We start from the raw sequence: 20,147 nt of genomic DNA, 5'->3' as shown, positions 1-20,147 counted from the left end.
CCGCGTGAGCCAGAGGGTGAGGCTGCAACGATGCTCTGGTAAAGACACATTCCCACGTTCAGATGCCGTTTGCTCGGGTTGACAAACATGGCCTTGCCCTACTGCCCTGTGTGCACTGAGTGACAGGTTGGGGGGCCAGTGCCCAAGGGCATAGCGCTACTTACGTTTACAGAGCTGTGGATGACTGACATGTAGAGACAGGCCAAAAGCAAGAATGCTTAACCCCACATCATGCTGCCAACACACAGCAAAATCACTTGGATAAACTATATGGGTATAAAAATGCATCTGTGCATTCTGATGCATCCGTCTGAAGGTGGAGATTCAATTGTATTGATTTTGGAATGTTGCAATAGATTATAATAGATTCTATTAATATTTTATGATGTTGGCCAAAGTAAAAGTCTTGCATTATGTCCAAACGTGAACCAAAAAAAATGCTTGCTGTATTGTTTTTATTGTTTGTACTCCACTGCTGTGTTACATTTGTATGGAAGCCCATTTCAGCCAGGCAGAGGAGAAAAAAATCACCCTATTTCTCTGTCAGGCAGCAGTATGTCCAAAAATTGACATAGCATCTCAACATAATGAGCTATTTTTCTCAAAATGTTGACTACATCAAAATAAATAATTTTCTTGAAATATACCATGTCAAAATAATGACTTAGTATCTCAAAATAATTACTTTATTGAAATTTTAGAAATTATTTTAACATAGTATCTCAAAATCTCAAGGTAATAAATTGGAGTTAGAGTTATTCAGTCAGTATTTCAAGAAAATAAGTCATTATGTTGAGTTGCTAAGTCAATATTTGGAGAAAGTAAGTAATTACTGTGAGATGCTAAGTCAATATCAAGCTAATAAGTCATTATTTTGAGATGCTGAGTCTATATTTCCAGAAAATAAGTCAGTATTTTGAGAAATTAAGTCACTATTCTGATATGTCAATATTACGATAAGTGATTATCACAAAATGCCAAGTCAGTATTTTGAGTAATTAAGTCATTATTCTGGGATGATAAGCCAATATTAAGGTAATAAGTGATCATCACAAGATGCAGAGTCAAAATTTTGAGAGAATCAGTCATTATTTTGAGAGGCTAAATCAATATATTAAGAAAATGTCATTATTTCAAAATAGAAAAATGAATATTCTGACATCCTGCCAGAAACAGAGAAGCAGGAAAACAATTATAGGCAATTTTTCTCCTTTACCTGGTGAGTTCAGGCTTCCATAAATGTGTGTATTCAATGCATTTGCCAAATAACTCTGAATCTTACTAAAACCAAAAATTGTAAAATGTATATTTTCAATATGTGTGAGGTCAGAGATTTACACCAATGATAAACCAACACCTACAATATGCATTCAAATTTGTTGAGACTACACAACAAATACTGTGGACTCCTTTAACATGGTGGTAAACTCATTTTATTGTGCTGTATTATAAAACCATCATCTTTTTTTCATACTCTATATGTAAATACACATCTGTATGTGTTGGAACAGCATCTTCTTGAGATGAAAATGACAGTGACTACACTTGGTAGCAGCCCAAGTAATAAGCCTCAGGGAGATATGGAGAAGAACATGAATGCCAGGAGTCAACACAGTGTACACAGATGGAAATGAATATGTTGATGCATGTGCCGTGTTTGTTAACAGTATGAATCCATCAACTCATGTAAAAGTAGGCCTTACAGCGTGGATGAGCACTGATTAATGTCAGGCAGTTACAGCCACACAGATAACATTACATATGTTTAATACCAAAGATCTATCATAATCCAATATTCCTTTGTGATTTGACCATCTGGTTTTCAGTTAAGTATTACAACGAACGACTAAAGTTTCACAAGAATAGACAAATCTTATTTACGAAGAGATTTACTTTCATACAAAAGTACAGTGACCTGTTGAAACTGAATGTTGAACGTTACTCAATTTACAGGCTGGAAAAGAAACAACAGCAAATGTATAATGACAAGAGAAGCAAATCTAATGAGTGGCAAGGTCATAAACCTTAGCTAGATGCTAAATAAATATAAAGATTTCTTGCTGAGTAGACATTCATCACATATGCGCATATCTTGGTGGTTCAAAACAGATCATTTATGTGAAAATTATTAAATGAAAAGCTCCTGTAGATGTTCTCTGCCCTTATTCACATTTCAGTTATTTCATGTCAAGCCTTTCATTGATTGAGAGCTGTCAGAACTAACATCTGACAGTATAAATATTTTGTATTGCAACCAAATTCACACCTACTGAATTCATAGGCTTGAGGAGCAGGCCAATCCCCGGTGACACAAATCACAGTGGAGAGATGTGATTCATCGTACTAGTTCAAGAAGTGTGGGTTGCACATCTGGTGTGCAGGATTTCATCATTTCAAATGGAGAGTAAGGAGAATGCACATTCAATCCAAAATCAGTATAAGCACACACGAAAAAAAAAAAAAAAGACTTGCTTGGGAAGCGGTTAGCTGCACGGCTATACATAAAAGGCAGAGTTGAAGGTTTTCTTCTTAGATGGATCTTGCACATTAATTTGGCCATATGGACACTGTGAAAAAAGATAATTACAAATCAAGTTAAACCATTTACAACAGCTTAATTTCACTAACACATTTGATGTCATGCCTATAGGCTGGATTGTTTCATGCCAAATTCATCATATCGTCGTTCTGTAGTCATGCCCATATCAGGAACTCCTGGTCTAAGCTGGTTTTCTCCATGAGAAAAATGGTGTTTTCGAAAAACACCTTGTAGTAAGTATGTGTTAATGTTACGATCACAGGCTCAAAAAGAAGGTCAGACTCAATGTTTAGGTCTCATATGCAAAACCAATATTAATTATTCTGATGAAAATGTGATGACAATATTATACAACTAACTTACATTCTCAGAGGACACGTCCTTCACCAAGTTTTGACTGGGTTCTCTTTGAAAACTCTTTCAACATACAATCTTCAAAATCATCCACTCACGGAAGGGGTTTGAGGCAATTTCACATTTCCACCATAGAGGCCTCCAAATCCCCAACATTTACATAGTGTAGCTTTACATATGGCATCTTATGCACACTTCAGTGCAGAATTTCTATGTATTTGCAAAGTTCGACAAATAAAAATACAAAACATATAAAATGTGTTAAATGTCAGCAAATAAACAGTAATTGTGCATTAAAAAACAAAATATGTCTTTTGACTAGGGGTGCACAAAATGTACATTTTTTCTCTGATGATTGTTGGATCCTCTAAACTATGAGGTCATTAAGGAGCCAAAATACGACTACTGCTATTTTCAAGCTAACACTGCTGCACTGAAGTGATTTCACAAGACTGACAACCTCCAAAAATACTCCATGCAAACCAGTAAGCTTATTTAACAGTGTTGAAGTTTAGTAGTAGATTTTCATGTGATGTAATTTCAGTGCACAGTGGCGTAAGCTTACTTGTGGCATGTACGTAGTGGGATTCATATTCTGACCTCACAATTCAGAGGATCAGGTGACACATGTAGGAGAAATGTACAAAAGACAAAACTTTTTGTTTTGGAACATTTTCACTGCAGGACACGATACTGGTGATTTTAGAGCACATTCATTTTTGTCATTGAGAAAATGTGCTTAGATCCCAAATTCCTAATATGGGCAAGATGTAATCTACAGAAGGTCTATGATTGTAGTAGCTCACATTAGCCAATTTGCTTCACATATACAGAGAATTTTCTCATCTCAACATTAGATTGAGTTACTGTATTTGTATCTGAGTTGTATGAAGCAGAGCTTACATGCCTACATGCACATCCACAGCACCTCCCCCTCTGCTTATGTGCAAACTCAGTGAACACCTTGTATCCAGATAATGGGTCAATGTACGTCTGTTCCCCAGCCTGAAAATGAATAAAACGTATATAAGACATTGGAAACATGGCTTTGGACGTGCATAGTCCTGAGCACAGCACCCTCCTACAAGTTGCTAAGATGTTTCGTCAGAATCACAGATTGTTATCATATTTACTGCTGGCTAAAATGATACTCGCCTACACTTCTGTAGACGACCATTTTTGTTTCTGCCTTTAAGCGCCCATGAACTGAACTGAACTCGGTCAAAATGGAAAATGGTAGAAAGTTTGTGGACGTCACCTCCGACTGGGTTTAAAAAGGCAAGCACGCCAGTTTCAGCCGTGACAGGCTCCAACGGCAGGAGAGCCTGCGGCGGTGTGGTGACATGCCATTTCCCATGCCATCTCTGGGCTCCATAGTGAAGCTGACACTGCCTGTGCATCCACTGCTTCTGTGTGTGCACTCGCTGAGGTTACAGGTCTTCTGGAACTCCCTTTCTGCCATCAACTTTGACTGCACCATCAAAAACTATCCCTGCTGACAGCCGCAAGGACACGGGCTGAATCCTGAATGGCTTTCTATTGGACATATAGGGCTGGTTTCTTGGACACAGAATGAGCTTATACTGGGATTAAATTGTAATGTCAAAATGATCAATTCTGAGCCCACTGTTATACAGTTTACATGTTAAAGGGCTTGTTTCATACATTTTTCCTGTCTTTTATTTTTCACTTCCATTTGTAACATTTGTGTGGTTCTATGAATAAAAAAGAAGTAATAATTCATTTTTACATAACCATTTTACAACCTCTCTTTAACCCTTAGAAGTAAACACGCTGTTTTTGTTACTGTACATTTAAGACTGATATATGTACGTGACTTCTTTTCTGATTGGCTGCCCTGTATTGTGTCTCATTCAAAACAGTCTGGGTTGAAACACTTTTTATAACTTCAGCATGAATGGGCAGGGCTAAACTGCTGGAGGCTGAATAGGTGTATAAATGTATGTAAACACATGCAAATATGTTGGTTTTTTTGACATCACAAAAACAATTCAAAACAGGACTATTTTCTATATCTGGAATAAACGGTACATTATTAAACTTTAGCAATGTTTTTAAACTATTTTTAGTACGTGAGCAGTGCTAAATATTTAGTATTTTTTGTGTCTTTAAATTTGTTATTTAAAAAAAAAAATTCAGTTCATAAAAATTCAGACTGAAGCACTCCATAAAACGTTGGAAGCTAAACTGCCACAGAGTGAATGGGTGGATATATGTAAATATGTTACGTCACAAAATGAATTCAAAATGTTAATTCCAAATGTTTACATATTACCTCAAACTTTTTTGTTTCAAAAAAATAAAAATAAAAAAATAAGTTTGATTTTTCATTATATGGGCCCTTTAAATAAACAAATAAAGTAACGCCAATTGTGATTTACCATAGAAAAGCTATGTTAGTCTGCAATCTTAACAATATGATTCTTTAAGGTAAAGGCAGTGGTTCTATTTAGAACTATTTGAGAACTATTGAGTTCTATATAAAACCATTTCATGCTTAAATGGTTCTTAATATGGTGAAATAATTCTTCAGACTGAAGGAGAATGTGTTGTGTGTTGTTCTATATTGCACCAAAAATGGTTCTTCTAGTGCTACAAGGTTGGACATTGTGCTATACAGAACCATTTTCAAAAAGGTTCTATATTGAACCATACAATACATTCTCTATCAATCTAAAGAACCAGTTCACCATGCAAAGAACCATTTAAGCCTGAAATAATCGATGCAGAACTCATGGTTCTAAACAGAGCCATTCCCTTTACTAAAGAATCCTTGAAGAGCCATCTTTTTAAGTGTGTAGGCTTATACTTGGTGAGGTAAACCGGCCTATAGGCCTCTATTTGAGTGGTTTATGTAGCTAGCGCACTATCTAGGGAGTAGAGACTCTTTAGAGAGTCACCCAAGTTTGTTGCTCCGTATCTGTAGCAGTAAATTAGCGGTTTGGCATTAACCTACACCAGCCTAGTACACTAAACGGTTGGTCGGTGAACCAAAACATGGCAGGATGTTCGTGGTCACACTGCGCTGTATTACTTTTTTTCGGAACAGCCACAGAGTTTGGTTTGTCTTGTTGGGGAATCGCCTCGAAACAAGCCGGCAGCTCCTCGGAGCTTCCGTGTGCTACACGATTCAGTTTGGGTGCAACACCCCCAGGCCGTCCCCTTCGCTCGTACCTTGCACGCCTCTTGGTGAAGCCTGTGAATGACCTTCTCCTGCTCGGACAGTCTGTTTTCCTCCAGCAGCTGTGGGGGTCCTGCAGTCTTTCCCACACTCCGCTCTTCCGACTTCGCCTCGTCCTCGAGTGTATTGTGGTGTGAGCAGGTCAGAGTGTCTCCCTCCTCTCCGAGATCGGAGCATGCGCTGCAAGTCTGAGCTGACATTATAATCGGAGCTCTACCAAGTTTTGGACCGCCACGCAGAGTCCAGCTGCTTCTGCACAGTCCACTGAGAAGAAGCATTTCGCCCCCAGCTAACTGCTACCATACTGCTGTGACTGTGTCAAAATGGTGGAAGAAAATCTGAGCCAATAGGTAATGGAGATGTCACCAGCCATCACGAGGACCACTGTCAGGCTATAATAAAAAAATATTCTTCTTCAAGTTATTGCTTTCGGAAAGTGATGGCCTTAAAGTGGACATTCCATTAGTGTTTCAAATGTCTCCATAATTTAGTCGCTGAAAGGCAAACAAAGTCATCCAGGTTGGTTTGGTGTGAAATGCTTGGTTCTAGAGGACTTCACCAAGTCAGAATTGTTCACAGTGGTGGTGATAGGAACCAGACATCTGAAGAGTTTAAAAGCTCCTTCACAGAAGTTTACTACAATCGCAGGGGGTAACAGTGTGCCTAGACACTAGAGTATGCCGGAAGTGGAGTTTGTTATACCCACATTTAAAGATTAGTCATGTGTGGAGTGTTTTTGCCCCCAACAAAATGAGAGAAACTAACTTTAAGATTCTTAATGATTACTATCCGTGTAATGCGTTATGTTCGTTTTTTGATAGCCTATCTCCTGTAGCTGCTGTGCCCACTCTAAAAAATGGATGCATATTTCTGTTTTATTGTTTTTATGTTTTAATAGGTTATTTAGTAGGTTATATATTTCTGTTGTTTTAGATTCTCAAACAAAACACACTGACTTTGACAATGCTGTAATATTGCTTTGTCTTCTAGGAAAGTCTCATATTTAGAAAGCCAGAGCTCTGAAGTCTAAACCTAATTTCAAACTTTCTTGTTTTGATATAGTGTCATTTACATGTCAACAACAAGGCCTTTGAACAGCAAAGCTACTAAAACTTACAACATACTGGACATTATTGTTGGCCTTTTGACATCTTAACTTTGCTTTTTGCATGCATGATATACTGTATATTCCCAAAATGTGAGTTTCTTGTAATCTCTTGAAAGATATTTCTAAAAAAAAAAAAAAAATTTACTACAGGAAATGGTTACAAATATGGTACCTGATACCTCAGACTTTGTTTCACGATGGTTGTTAGATCAGATTTTGGCCTAAAAATATATTTTTCCAATTTGTTCATGGCAGAGAACGCAGGGCATTTTAAAGGGGACCTAATATTAATTTTCAGTGTTCATAATTTTATTTTGGGGGTCTACTAGAATAGATTTAAATGCTTGAATGTTCCAAAAACACTATACATCTCTATTCACCCCTGAAATACTCTGTTAGAGCTCCTGTGTCTTTAAGCTCCGCCTCCTGATGAGCCCACCATGCCCTGATTGGTGCCCAATTTTATTTTATTTTTTCAGATTTACCACCATAAAAACTTCACAGTCATATATATACACTCACTGATTGTTTTGGACAGTAATTAAAATGTATTTGTGTTATAAGTATCATGACGCCTGGTTCCTATCCCCGCTACTGTAAAGAAATACAATACAGAAATTGTGAAAAAAAAGTAAAATAACCCTTTGAAGATTCAGGAATGTGACCCTGAAGTCATGAACTTTTGCCACGTCCATGAATCCGTTTGAACAGCTCTTCAACTCGTAATTCCCACTCAGAAAGTTGAATTTTCTTAAGCGTTCTGACTCCGATTCTGAGTTGCAGTTCCATGATGTCACTTTAACATGGCAGCTCCCATAGATTAAGAAATAATTTTAAGCATTGTTTCAAGCATTTTTAAGCCAGCAGTTGAGTTTGTATTTGTATATCTTTAAATACATGAAAGATATAAAAAATTCTGGTATCTCTGTGCAAGATTTTTGATCATGCTATCATGTAATTTTTGGGCCTATATTACTAACAAATTGCTGTACATCCACATTTAAAATAAACTAAAACACATTTTAATCTCAGTGTAAAGGCTTAATAGCCCTTTATACGCATTCAGCAGCCAAATAAACACTGTACTGTGTCTATTGTTTTCTAGCTTCAACCAGATGAGGTGGTGTGAAAGTTTGGAGGTGGAAAGTCGCTCCAAAATGAAAAATTCCTTTTGTTCCCTTTTGTTACAGATGCAGCATTAGCCAGCATTCTACAGGCATACTGTAGATGGGCAAAATAAGCTCCCATAACCTGTTCTCCAAATGTTAGACTGTGGTCTAGATAGGCTGCATTGCTAACTGTCATCAAAGGCTGTTCCAGGCAGAAAGATCCTTTGAATACAGCCGAGAAATGCAGCCTACATTCACACAATTTTTGAAGATGCTACCAGGGTATCCCTCAGAGTTTTCTGTCACTCAGAGTGTCTGACCTAAAGAACATTCTGGCAGATGAAACCACCACATCGGCAACCTCAGCTAGCTATGCTTAGTCAATTGCACTGCCAATACTAAAACAAAGCGCTATGCGAAGTGTACTACGTGTTGTTTGAACAGGCCGGTGCGCTACTTCTTTGCTTGCGTATAAACTGAATGCAGAGGGTGAAATGTTTTTGCTCTCAGTGAGGTGAACAGTAAAATAACATTTACTTACAAACAAATTAGTGCTCTGTTTTGAATTATGTAAAGCCATCCTAGAACAGTGCTACCAACTTTCCTGTCACTGTTTTTACTCCTTTATTCTTGAGCTTAGAGTTGAATATTCAGGCATGTTGACTTCAAGACTTAAGGTTGTCCAGAATTCTTTGGCATCTCATTGTAATTTACATTTTAGAGCAAAACAATGAAGTGAAGAAGCTGGTAAAGTGAATTTTATAAACTGATTATTAAACAGACTATTTATTTATGTTGATTGTACTCATCCTCTACCGAGAACACACTTCTGATGATGCACAATTACCCTTTGTTGGCTGAATTTAGCACTTAAAAAATGGCAGAATGGAAATGAAACTACTGCCATCCACCTATGTCATACTCCTGTCCAGTTCTTCAGGTGGCCATTTCTATTACGTTTCCAGGTGGCAAGGGGAGGTCAGTAGTGTTAAAAACAGTAACGTACTGGCGTCCTAATTCCAGATCCACACGGCCACTTTAATCTGAGCGTGATGAACACTGGAGTGATACTCAATAAATTACAACAAAATGGCCCCTTGTGACTAATTTTGTGAAGCTGAATTTCACCATAACAGCAAATTATTACTAGTAAATTTGACTTGATGTATGTATGACAGCAAGTTATGGAGTATGTTCACCTGTAAGAAAGCATTAGGTTATGTAGGTTACATGACTACTTGAGTGAAATATTCAGTGTGAAGTTCTACGTTGCTGTAAAATATATCAATTAGGGGTCTAACGATTCTGAAACCGAGACCGAAACGACGACACAAATGTCCATGGTCTCGTGTCACAATACTCCCCCCAACCCCAACCCACTGCCACCACTGCGTGTGCAGCCTCTTGAGCTCTCATTACGTTACTAATGTAACAAAACTCATTTTTCATTTCACAATTAACACTATAACACATGTAAATCACAAAATTAGTGTTCTTCTCTTTAGTGTTCCAATTTGCTGCCAGATTTTCTTTCCTTGTTTTTCTTATTCACCACCTGCCCCCCTCAAAAAAAAAAAAATATATCAGTGTATGAACCTCCACCTTCTCATTTATTTTAAAGAAAGAGGAAATGACAGTGTTATATTCTTAAACTGCAATGTTTTTTTCGTCATGGGTAGATAAAAGGCCAACGCTGTTTTGCCAGCTTTGACTGGAGCTTGTTTATTTATAACTAGGCTCAACAGGCATTTGGTGTAATGACACCTAGTCATTTTCTCAAAACCAGTGGGTGGTGTGGAAGATGTGCTATTTCCTCCTCAAGACCAAGACAACCTGCCTATATTATTAAGTAGGCCTTGTTGTTCTAGACTTCTTCTTCCTTGCTGCTGGAAGAGAGCAGTAAGCTCTGGCACAGAGGTATATGGCACAGCTGCCCAAAGTGTGGCACGCAGGCCAATTGGGTCACTAGACATTTACCCCAAACCCTCACACAGTGACCTCAGATATATTTATAGACTATGTGTAGTTGGTTATTTATTTAAAAAAAATGAAAAAAAAATTCCCTGTAAAATTGGATTTTTTTTAGTATTGTAGAAGCAAAATATTCAGTTGTATGCAAAAGTCTGAACACTCAAATTACATGTTTTGTTGATTTTCAAAGTGAAAATAGGTCAACACAACCTCTACGGGGAATCAATTTCAATGCATTTTTCTGGAAGTTGTAGTGTAGAGTTTAACATGTATAATGTAAACTATAAAATGTGCCATAACTTTTTCACCGGCCACATTTTACGTTTTATTTTTTTTTATCAGTATGTGCATTCAAATGTGCAGTAATATGTTCTCTGATGATGTTTTAACTTGTTTTTACTTTCACAAATCATCAAAACATCATTTGACCAGGGGTGCCTAAACTTTTGCACACAATTGCAGTGTAAGATTATATGTATTTTTTTAATGATAAACATTTTTTTTTTTTTAATTTAAGTTTTAAAAAATCGATTTGAAACCTACCTACATTCTTTACCTTTTGTATGTTGTTTTGTCTTTTTTGCCCCCAAGACAAAAGTTTAACCTTTGGTATGTCTGTGCGTGATGATGCCACAGAGGCACGAGGTTAAAAATGAAGGAAAAAGGCAGAAATATTAACTTTTTAAACCAGCAGATATCTTATTTCATTCTAAGGATTGTTTTCGGTTCAAACATGATCCAGAATTCGCCCAGAAGTATGCAACCTGAGTCAGATGAATTCCTCCAGTTCACTTCTCTGAGAGCTCCTCACCGCCCAGGTGTTCAGCTATTACGGCATGACGTCACGCTGTGCTGGCCGCACTTCCTGGTGCTCGCCAAACACAGCAGGAGCAGAAGTGAAACGGCCGGACAGTTGCGAGCTCGGCTCCCAGGGAACAAAGTTTGTACGTCGCGGACAGGAGACACGAAGTGGCCTAAAATGTGCTTCAGGTAGCCGGGAAACAGAGCTCCAGAGCGGCCGGCCGCAGCGTCCAGGCGCCGTCGCTTTAGACTGAAAGCCAGAGCCGGCGAGAAGGCGAGCGGGGTCGCGATGCTGTAGTCATGGACAGCAGGATACGGTACGTCCGAGCTGTTTACTTCTGGGGGAGCTGTGCGTTCCTGCCCGCACTGAGCGAGCAAGCCCTGTGACTGTCCCGAAGCCGAAGCTACTGTCAGGCTGAAATGAATTACTCTGACTTGGGGGGTTTAGCTCAGTTAGCTTCGCGGGCTAGGAGGAGGAGGAGAAGAAGGAGGAGGAGAAGAAGGGCTCTCTAACGGAGCGCTCTGTTAGCTTAGCTTAGCTTAGCCAGCCACTGCTTTAGGTTACCACCGCTTTCTGTTTTTAGGAGAGGGGGACACGGGGCGCTAAGGAGCCATGACAGGCCAAAGCGATACGTCCTCAAGCGCCTCTGAACTAAGAGTCCGTTTTGAGGAAGTTTAGCTGGGCTGTTAAACGCTGCATTAGGCGCTCTGCTGTCCGCTGGATGCTCAAATTAGCCAGCTTAGTTAGCTGTGCACCTTCCACTGCACGGAAGAGGTTTGAGTGAAGCAAAGCCGCATTAACAAACCACAAACTGATAAAAAAAAAAGAGCTTGACATGCTTCAGCGCATAGTATAACACTAAGACTTTACTTTAGAGATTTATACAGAGAATGTGAAAAATACATATCTTAATACGAAAAAAACTACTTTATCTGTGTCTGATTTTATCTAATTGTATCTTTTGTAATTTGTTTCAGTGAGAACCCAGAGAGAACATTTGATTTGGTTCTACAGGTGGCATGTCCAGCGTCTGAAAATGAAGGTGAGCTTTTCATTTAGTTGATTGTCACCAGAGATGGTACAATAGTTCACATACTCACGTAAAAGTGCTAATAACTAATATTGTTTATGGTATGTTTAAAAGTACACTCACCAAAGTACTAGTTAAAAAAGACTTAAAGGGCCCATATTTTAAAAAGACACTAAATTATACTGAACATTTCTATGCTAATATAAAATTAAACTAAAAATTAAACTAAAACTAAAAATGGTTTTAAAAGTAACATTCACTCCCTAGTCCAACCAAACAGTCCGTATATAGAAAATAAGCTGCAAGAACAACCTGTTGTAAAGTGATTGTTTTTATGATGCTGCAAAAGCAAACAACTACATGCTGAAGTTCTAAGGAGTCTTTCAGCCCAGACTGCTTTTTGATTGAGACACAATACAGGGCAGCCAATTGCAACCGAGCTCATTTACGTATCGTCGCTGTCCAAAGAAAACAGGTATCTCCAAAATAGTAGCTTTACAGGAGAGGGCAAAAATTTTCTTTACTTTCAATGTAAGTTAATGGAAAGATATTTTATTCTAAGCAATTTTGGAGCATTTCTATTGGTCCAATCGTCATGAAATTGAAAAGTAAAAATCACAAAAGAATGGCGATACATGTTTTTCATTGGACAGCGACGATACAGCCTGTTTAATCCTAAGAGATAAGCGAAGTTGGAAAATGGTCATTTAAAGGTGAGCGGTAATGTTATAAGTGAGCCACAAGGAGAGAAAAATAAAATGCAAGAAAAATGCAGGATATGATTGAATGAGAATAGTATTGAGTATTTGAAAATATTCAGAAAAGCACAAATCTATCAAAATTATTACCTGAGTATGTGCAGCTAGCCACTACCCACCTCTGATTGTTATTTACACAGTCTGCGTTTTGCAATGTGAACTGTGGTGACCTTTTTAAACGCAAACTGTCCACTGTGTGACCCAGTGATAGTCCTCAACATGGGTGTAAAGCACCTCTTGCTGCTATTTCTATTCTCTGACAGTTTAGTGGGCTATGTTATCAAGCTGAATATAAGATGCCATGGAAAGATAGATTGCCTGTATGTCAAAATAAGTTGTCATCTCCGTTGTTTGGTTTCTGTACTCCTTGTGCAACATCACATGCTCTCCAGGCGCTACCCATCGGTAAACCTTGCATTTCATGTGTGGTGTTAACTATGGCAAAACTATAATTTACAGAAATTACATCCCTCTCATCTTGGTTTTCAGTTTGATGAATGCCTGTCTGCTTCTGTATTAGTAGCCTAATCTACATAAAGACCATTGTTGCTTTTTCTGTTTAGTTTGGGCACTGAACTAAGAAGAAATATGTTTAATATGCCGCTAGTGGGCTGTACAGAGAAGGCTGTGTTGTATATCTTTGTTAAAGGGGAATTCCACCCATTTTTCAAACTTTCCACATAAATCTATTGAGATATAAACAAAGTCATTCAGGGTGGTTTGATGTAAAATAGTGTAGAGAAACTTACAACTCAGATTTCTTTGCAGTGGTGGTGCTAAAATGGCTGGTGACTTCTAAGGTTTTATATATATTTTTATATATGTTGATAATGGTAAAATAGTGGTAAATTTAATTAAATGATCTTTGTGACCTGTTTTTGCCATACAATGACCTGCATGAACCCTGTGATGGACTGGTGATCTGTCCTGGGTGTATCCTGAACTATATGAAGTTTTCATAGCTAAGAATGTGATTTTAGTGCATTAGACATTATATCTATAAACCTTCTATTTAGTTATGAATGAAGTGCCTTAACTAGATTCTAATATAGAGGCTTATGAAAATGTTGGTTAAGGTTTATTTGGAAAAAATATTGAGAATATAAAAACAATGTTGAGAGCCGTTCTAACCGTGGAGCTTCTGTGGTTCTTCTCAGTACACGATGGTATATGCATAGCGCATTGTTGGACAGGTGGCCAGACACCAGGTGGACATATGTGGTCTTTTATCCATTAATGTGTTGGTCAAAGCAAAATAAATAAATAAGGCGGGGCTAGCCAGCATCAAGCATGTGCTGTTTGGAGTTTGCAGGATGTCAACATAAGTTATCACTTGGAACAACTGCAAAAAAAACACACACACACAACATTGGTGCAGTGTGCATGCGGTTGAAAGCACACAGTTGGTTCTTCCCTTTAATCTGGAGCTGAAGTTAGACTTTCCTTATGAGTACTGTTGGCAGTTGGCTTTATGTTTAGTTTCCCAATGTGCCATTTGACCATGACTTGCAAACACGATCGTACTGCCATTGTCTAAAGCAGAGACTTGTGGTCAGTTGGTTTTTCAAAGATTACTTAGCCGGTTTGCGGACGATGAAAACAATGGTACTTGTTCGGATCAAATGTTTGAATTGCCGTACAAGTGAAAGGCACATGACTTTCTGTAATTACAGCTGGGTTGAGTATCATTTAAAAACCTGCAATAACCAAACAGATACATTGACTTCAGTGCTGATTCCTGAATGATTTTTTTTCCTTTTAAATTAAAAAACACAAGTCTTTGTGGCTTGAACCAGAAATGTGATAATGTGCTGGAAGTGCGTCTATTTACTGACCTCAGTGACGTGATCAAGAAGTGCTGATGTTACTAACATGCACGCAGAATGTGATTTCGACAGCCAGTCAGCTGTCTAGATTTTGGATCAAGCATGTTCGTTAGGCCTGTGCTGAGTGATAGTTAAGAGTTACCATGGTAACAGCCCCGTTCACTCATTTACTGACATAGTTAATTCAGACATTTTATAAAATAAATCATGCTTGCAAACCATAGCAGGACACCAGCACTCTCACATGTGAATATATCAATCTTTTAAAAATGTTGTGAAATCCTACGTTAATACCACAGTTGTTGTACCTAACATAGATGAGACTGTTCATGCCTGTACATAAAGCTGCTTATATGGTGTACACTTTAACACATCTTCAGATCGCAGCATCAGGTTTCATACATCAGATAAAGGATTGAGGAAATTGTGCAATCAGGCTAAGCTAAGGCTAAAGATAACACAGCACTGGTTAAAGTTTGCATGGCATTTAAATTCTGTTCTTTTTTTACTAATTTAATTATATTTTTAATAGCCGAATTCAAGATAATACATTCAAACAACACATTTTACTGAACTGTGCTGTAATAACATTTTTTAAGATTAAAAAAAACAAGCATCATCTAAAACGCTAACACCATGCTTGCTCACGTGTCGCCTTCAGTATTGAAATCCATGATAATAATAACAACAATAACATTAATAATAATAATAATAATAATAATAATAATAATAATAATCATTATTATTTATTATTATTATTATTGTTGTTGTTGTTATTAGTAGGCTTAATCATTATTATAATAATTGTTAAGCCAATGGGGTCTAATTAGAAAGGACTCAGTAGCATGCAGTGGTGACTTAGAGTCCTGAATTATCCAGGTATGTATTGCCAATAATTAAAAGGCACTGCTCGACTGCTTGACTCTTTTATAGTGTTTTTGGATGAATTCTCTATATTTATTGTCTGCATATGGAAGGCAAAATATTACAAATTTAGACCTAGTGCAAGAACATTTTTGTCACTCTTGGGTTACCATTTTTTTCGTTGGCTTCAGTGGAAATCACTCCCCTTGCATTCTAATAAACAGAGTATTCATAATATGTTGTATTGTGTAGGCCAATATTGCAATAATAATAATTGATGGCATAACGGATATTGTGCAGCCCTCTTTGTGGGGCGTGGGGTAAGGTCAGCATGTCTTTGTTTTCATTTCATCTCAGCACTCAGGTCACTGAGTCAGGTTATTCTCCTCTCTTGTAAGTAACGACGCTTGCTAAGGCTACCAAGCACTCAGACTGGACGACATTTTATTGAGTTTCTCTGCGAATGTATTTGTACAGTAAGCCTCTTCCCCTCAAAGACTGAACAAAAACAGACGAGGAAATGACCACCGTTGGGTCGAGCATCATTTTCTATATAGAAAATAAGAGCACAATTTCCACACTGATATCGAGCATTAAGTAAAAGGATATGAAGAGTTGTGGTGCAGACATTGTATGTGGTTTCCCCCGCCTTTGTCATTTATCATCACTGTTTGACGTTGAGGAGGTGAGGCGCAGGTGGGCCACTTTAGCTGTAACCGAAAAAAGGAAAGCAGCGCGCGTCCAGACGCTGACGTGAAATTTAAAATGTGTTCAGGTCTCACATACTCATAGCCCACTTCCCTTATGATCTGCCGGGGTTATTCTCATTTCCTGACCCAAGCTCTCAAGAGTGCAGCTACATTTCAGCCAGCCAAAGGCTAAGGAGAAGTTTGATGTGTTATCCTAAAGCTCAAGCGCTGTAGGGACAGGGAACGTTTCTGATGTGTTATGCTCGACGTATCATTAAGCACCTTCAGTATCTTATTACAAATAAAATGTTTTTGTTTGAAGAGCCTCCCCCACCAAAGTCCTTTTAAGATACCTGATTAAGCTGCATCATTTATCAATAAGAATGACAGTAGTGTTTATTTTGTGTAGTGTTGTAATTAGTACGATAGAATATGTGGTCAGAGTGCACTCTACAGAAATGTGACGTTTGCCTGGTAAACACTTGCTACTAGTGCAACAAAACCTGTAATGCACATCTCATTGTAACTGCTGTTTGCTTTTGGAATCCCAGTTCAGGTCTAGTTTGGATGGGGGTCCTCAATTACATGTATTAGTATGAAATCAAATTTATATCACAATAGTCTTCTATTGTCCAGTCTCCCGGCAATAGTGACATGATCTAATGATGTATACGATATCGTATGACATTGTCTTTTGTATACAGCTTGTATATGCTGGACAGTGCTCATGGGAGACCTACGGATAATTGAACAGGCAGCAAGATAACAAACGCAACAGCAAACTGGAAATCTTCAGTTCCCCTCGAGAGCCTCCTCTGTAAGAATCCACAAGATGTGTGAGTGCGAATAAGAACAAGAGGGTACAATCACAGAGGAGTTGAACCGTTGTCTGTATATATGATACATATGATACATAATCGGGGTGTAACGATGTACTCAGCCCACATTTCCTTTCGATTCATGATGCTGGGTTCATAGATCAATATTATCATCACTTTGGTCAAAACAAAAATGAAGAAAAGGTGGTTATAATCATGCTGTTGCAGCATTTACTATCAACAGTAGAGTTGGAGTGAGCTGTTGGCTCTGGTTGTTTGTGAACTTATTCAAATAATGCAACTACATTAGATGATATAGTTAATAGAATGTCCATGGACACTACACATGGTCACACTTTTGCATCACAGTATCACAATGTGTGTTTACATGCACTTAAGAATCCGATAACTGCAGAAAATCAGATTTCGTCAGTAATCCGTTCAGTGCATTTACATGGACTTGAATAATCAGATAATGGTGAAACTCTGGGTCTACATGAGCCAGGCAGTAATCAGATTTCTGCTTTGCAACCAGCCAGTAAACTCACAGAAGAAGATGTGATGTAAACGTAATGTAAAACTCAAGCTTTAATAAAACCACAGCTTTTTTTTTAAAAACATCAGCGCACTTTACCTGAAAATATGAACATACGTTGTCTAGAAGATAAAGCATATATAAATCTTTTGTTTCGTCAAGCATGTAGTTGATTTCAGCGTCGCTCCAAAAGTGTTTTGCTGCTGTCCGTGTAAGAGTTTAGATGCGCAGAGAAATCTGATTACTGAGCTGAAATTCAGTTCTCTTTATCGGATTTCTCAATCAGATTTTTTAGACCTTACTAGGAAATCGGAGCATGCTGTTCACATGACCATTTGAATAATCAGATAACGTGCAGCCACTGTTGCTCTCACTGAATGTCAGTGATGAAAATAGGGAACGGTGTTCACTCTGTGGAAATTACATGGTGAAACCTACATTCACACAATGAAAATAATGTTTTATTAATTACTGAAAATAATAAATACATGCTGATGATGCTTATTTTATCCACTCTTGTAGTTATTACAAATGCACTGCTTTTAAAAAGGAGATATACTTTTGTCCTGTGTTTTAAAAAAAGGGAGAGAATATATAACAAGTTATCAAAGATAAAAAAGGTGCGGTTAGACAGAAATTGACACCATCATACGACATTCACACACTTCGCTAAAGAACTCTGACCCATTATGATTATTCAGCTGTGGTTGTGATTGCGGGTGTATGGACAAATGGGCCCAATTCACATTTTTATTTGAAATGTTTAAAAGTACCTCTGTATGGCTAATAGAAAAACAGCAGTATGTTTATTGGAATCATTATTGAGAACGAGCAGTGGACTCTTTGTAAAAAGTGAGAAATTTGTACTCAGAATACTACGGTCAGATTTGTTAGTGGTGAAGTTGTGATTGGGAATATGTGATGTATATAAAGGCTCCGTTCTATATTGAATATATAATACTACATTGGTGGAATGTTGCAGCAGCTGTTGTAATAAAGGTTAATTAACATATTATATCCTGGGGAGATTCTTGCTACGTTCATAGTTGTGTATTCTACTTCAAAGCAATATTTATAGCCAGTTTAGCAGCGTTTTATCATGTTGGAATGAATGTATGTTTAAATGGAGAGCATGCTGAGCGTTACATGAACTTCTTCAGACTCTGTGTTGGGGGTGGACTCCATGACTTTGGATGCTGTTATGTATGAGTTCTGAATATGCTGTCGTTCTTCAAACCTCAGCAAAACTTGATTTACAGGAAGCCAGCTACAACAGGAATGTTTTCTAAAAATAAGAATTTTAGCAGATGGTGTGCAAACCTGCCTTTACCACTTCCTGAAACAACATCCACTTGTTCTGTGCTCATGGCAGAGAAACAGGTTCTGTTGTTTTTGTTGTTTTCCTTTTTTTTCTGTCTTCTCTTTTTTTTTGGTTAGAATTCATGGAGACCTGATTTCCTTTACCAATTATCTTCTTACTGCAAAACAAATTTAGCCACCTGTGGAGGTCAGTTGTGGGTTTTTCTTTCTTCTTTTTTTTTGCATAAGATTTTTTATTGCATGTTGTTAGTTCTAAGATTTTCACTGCATCTAGAAATTTATAATAGACTAAGGGTTGTCATGCTGATGTCAAAGTGAAATTGACCATTATGTGTGGTCAACACCAAGTTCATGTGTTTTTACGATAATTGATTTGTTAATATAACCCCCCCCAATGTTCTTCATGGACAGGTTTCATTATGAGCAGTTTATTTTGCGACATAATGCTATCACGCCTTATTAACTTAACACAGAACTGGAGCTGACAGGACCTTAGGCAGTGTGGCATGTGGCTTATTTTAGCCAAGCGGTAACATTAGAAGTTGAATGCTCAGCCGGCTCTCATTGAGCATGACTGGCATGCTCGCACATGGCTATATTGAGCCATATTGATGTTTTTCCAACTCTGTGCCAAAGCTAGCAGATGATGCTAACTGTGCCAAGGCAGTAGGTGGAGACAGATGCTACCTGTCTTGCCTGCGCTTTTCATCCAGATTGCTCCAAGTGATAAAGCAGTAAAGATAATGGATCTGAAAAGCGATTTTACAACTAGACTTGTGCAGCAGTTAGTGAAAGCTTTTTCCATTAATAGCCCGCAGCTTTATTTCTCTTTAATCTGGTAACTGGTGATCTTTTTGAAGCTTGTCAAAAATTCGTAACTAAATCTTCTGGTATGGATCACTGGAGCAGCTAAGCAGAGAGTATTTGTAAATGTTGCTGATGGTTTTTCTACAGGCTTATTTGGGTAGATTACGTTCACAGAGATTGATTAAAGTGCTGTTGAGCTTATTGCCTAAGTAGTGCATTTATATACTGTACTATGCAGAAGAGCACACTTTATTTGTCTAATATCCAGTCAAAATGGCAATTGACAGCCAGGTTATTCATTTTACATTATCGAAAACAAAGAAAATTACACAGCAGCCTTAACAGCTAAATATAATAACACATTTTTCGTAATTTTGTGTGTCCACTCTTTGGGCCTCATTCACCAGCCTTTTAT

The 20,147-nt window shown here is 37.9% G+C and overlaps 2 protein-coding genes across 3 annotated transcripts in view; one reads left to right on the top strand and one right to left on the bottom strand.

Moving 5' to 3' along the window:
• Nucleotides 1–1,410: 1,410 nt before the first annotated feature.
• Nucleotides 1,411–6,480, bottom strand: cunh1orf53 (chromosome unknown C1orf53 homolog). 2 transcript variants are annotated; one of them, XM_036586555.1, is made up of 3 exons: nucleotides 6,089–6,480; nucleotides 3,801–3,898; nucleotides 1,411–2,567 (listed from the first exon to the last, which is right to left on the bottom strand). In XM_036586555.1, the coding sequence occupies exons 1-3, from the start codon at nucleotides 6,371–6,373 to the stop codon at nucleotides 2,336–2,338; spliced, it is 615 nt and encodes a 204-aa protein (XP_036442448.1). In that variant the 5' UTR covers nucleotides 6,374–6,480; the 3' UTR covers nucleotides 1,411–2,335. The 2 variants fall into 2 exon arrangements, with proteins under 2 accessions (XP_036442448.1, XP_036442449.1); XM_036586556.1 differs by having other exon boundaries at nucleotides 3,797–3,898; nucleotides 6,089–6,473.
• Nucleotides 6,481–11,129: 4,649 nt separating this feature from the next.
• dennd1b (DENN/MADD domain containing 1B) overlaps nucleotides 11,130–20,147 on the top strand; it is a 131,833-nt gene continuing 122,815 nt past the window's right edge. The window contains 2 exon segments of the mRNA XM_036585923.1: nucleotides 11,130–11,401; nucleotides 12,063–12,127. Coding sequence (XP_036441816.1) covers nucleotides 11,385–11,401; nucleotides 12,063–12,127 — 82 coding nt within the window. The 5' untranslated portion in view covers nucleotides 11,130–11,384.

This window comes from Colossoma macropomum, unplaced genomic scaffold (assembly GCF_904425465.1).
Source record: "Colossoma macropomum unplaced genomic scaffold, Colossoma_macropomum, whole genome shotgun sequence".
NCBI lineage: Eukaryota > Metazoa > Chordata > Actinopteri > Characiformes > Serrasalmidae > Colossoma > Colossoma macropomum.
Note: the sequence above shows the minus strand (reverse complement) of the source record. Positions and strands in the feature narration are given on the sequence as shown.

What these genes read in the sequence shown, in the direction of transcription:
- cunh1orf53 (XM_036586555.1), bottom strand. Translation starts at nt 6,373, where the DNA reads ATGCTTCTTCTCAGTGGACTGTGCAGAAGCAGCTGGACTCTGCGTGGC. An exon ending in TTCACCAAGAGGCGTGCAAG is followed by an intron (nt 3,899 to 6,088) that starts GTACGAGCGAAG and finishes ATTCATTTTCAG; the next exon opens with GCTGGGGAACAGACGTACAT. An exon ending in TGCTGTGGATGTGCATGTAG is followed by an intron (nt 2,568 to 3,800) that starts GCATGTAAGCTC and finishes CTTTTTTCACAG; the next exon opens with TGTCCATATGGCCAAATTAA.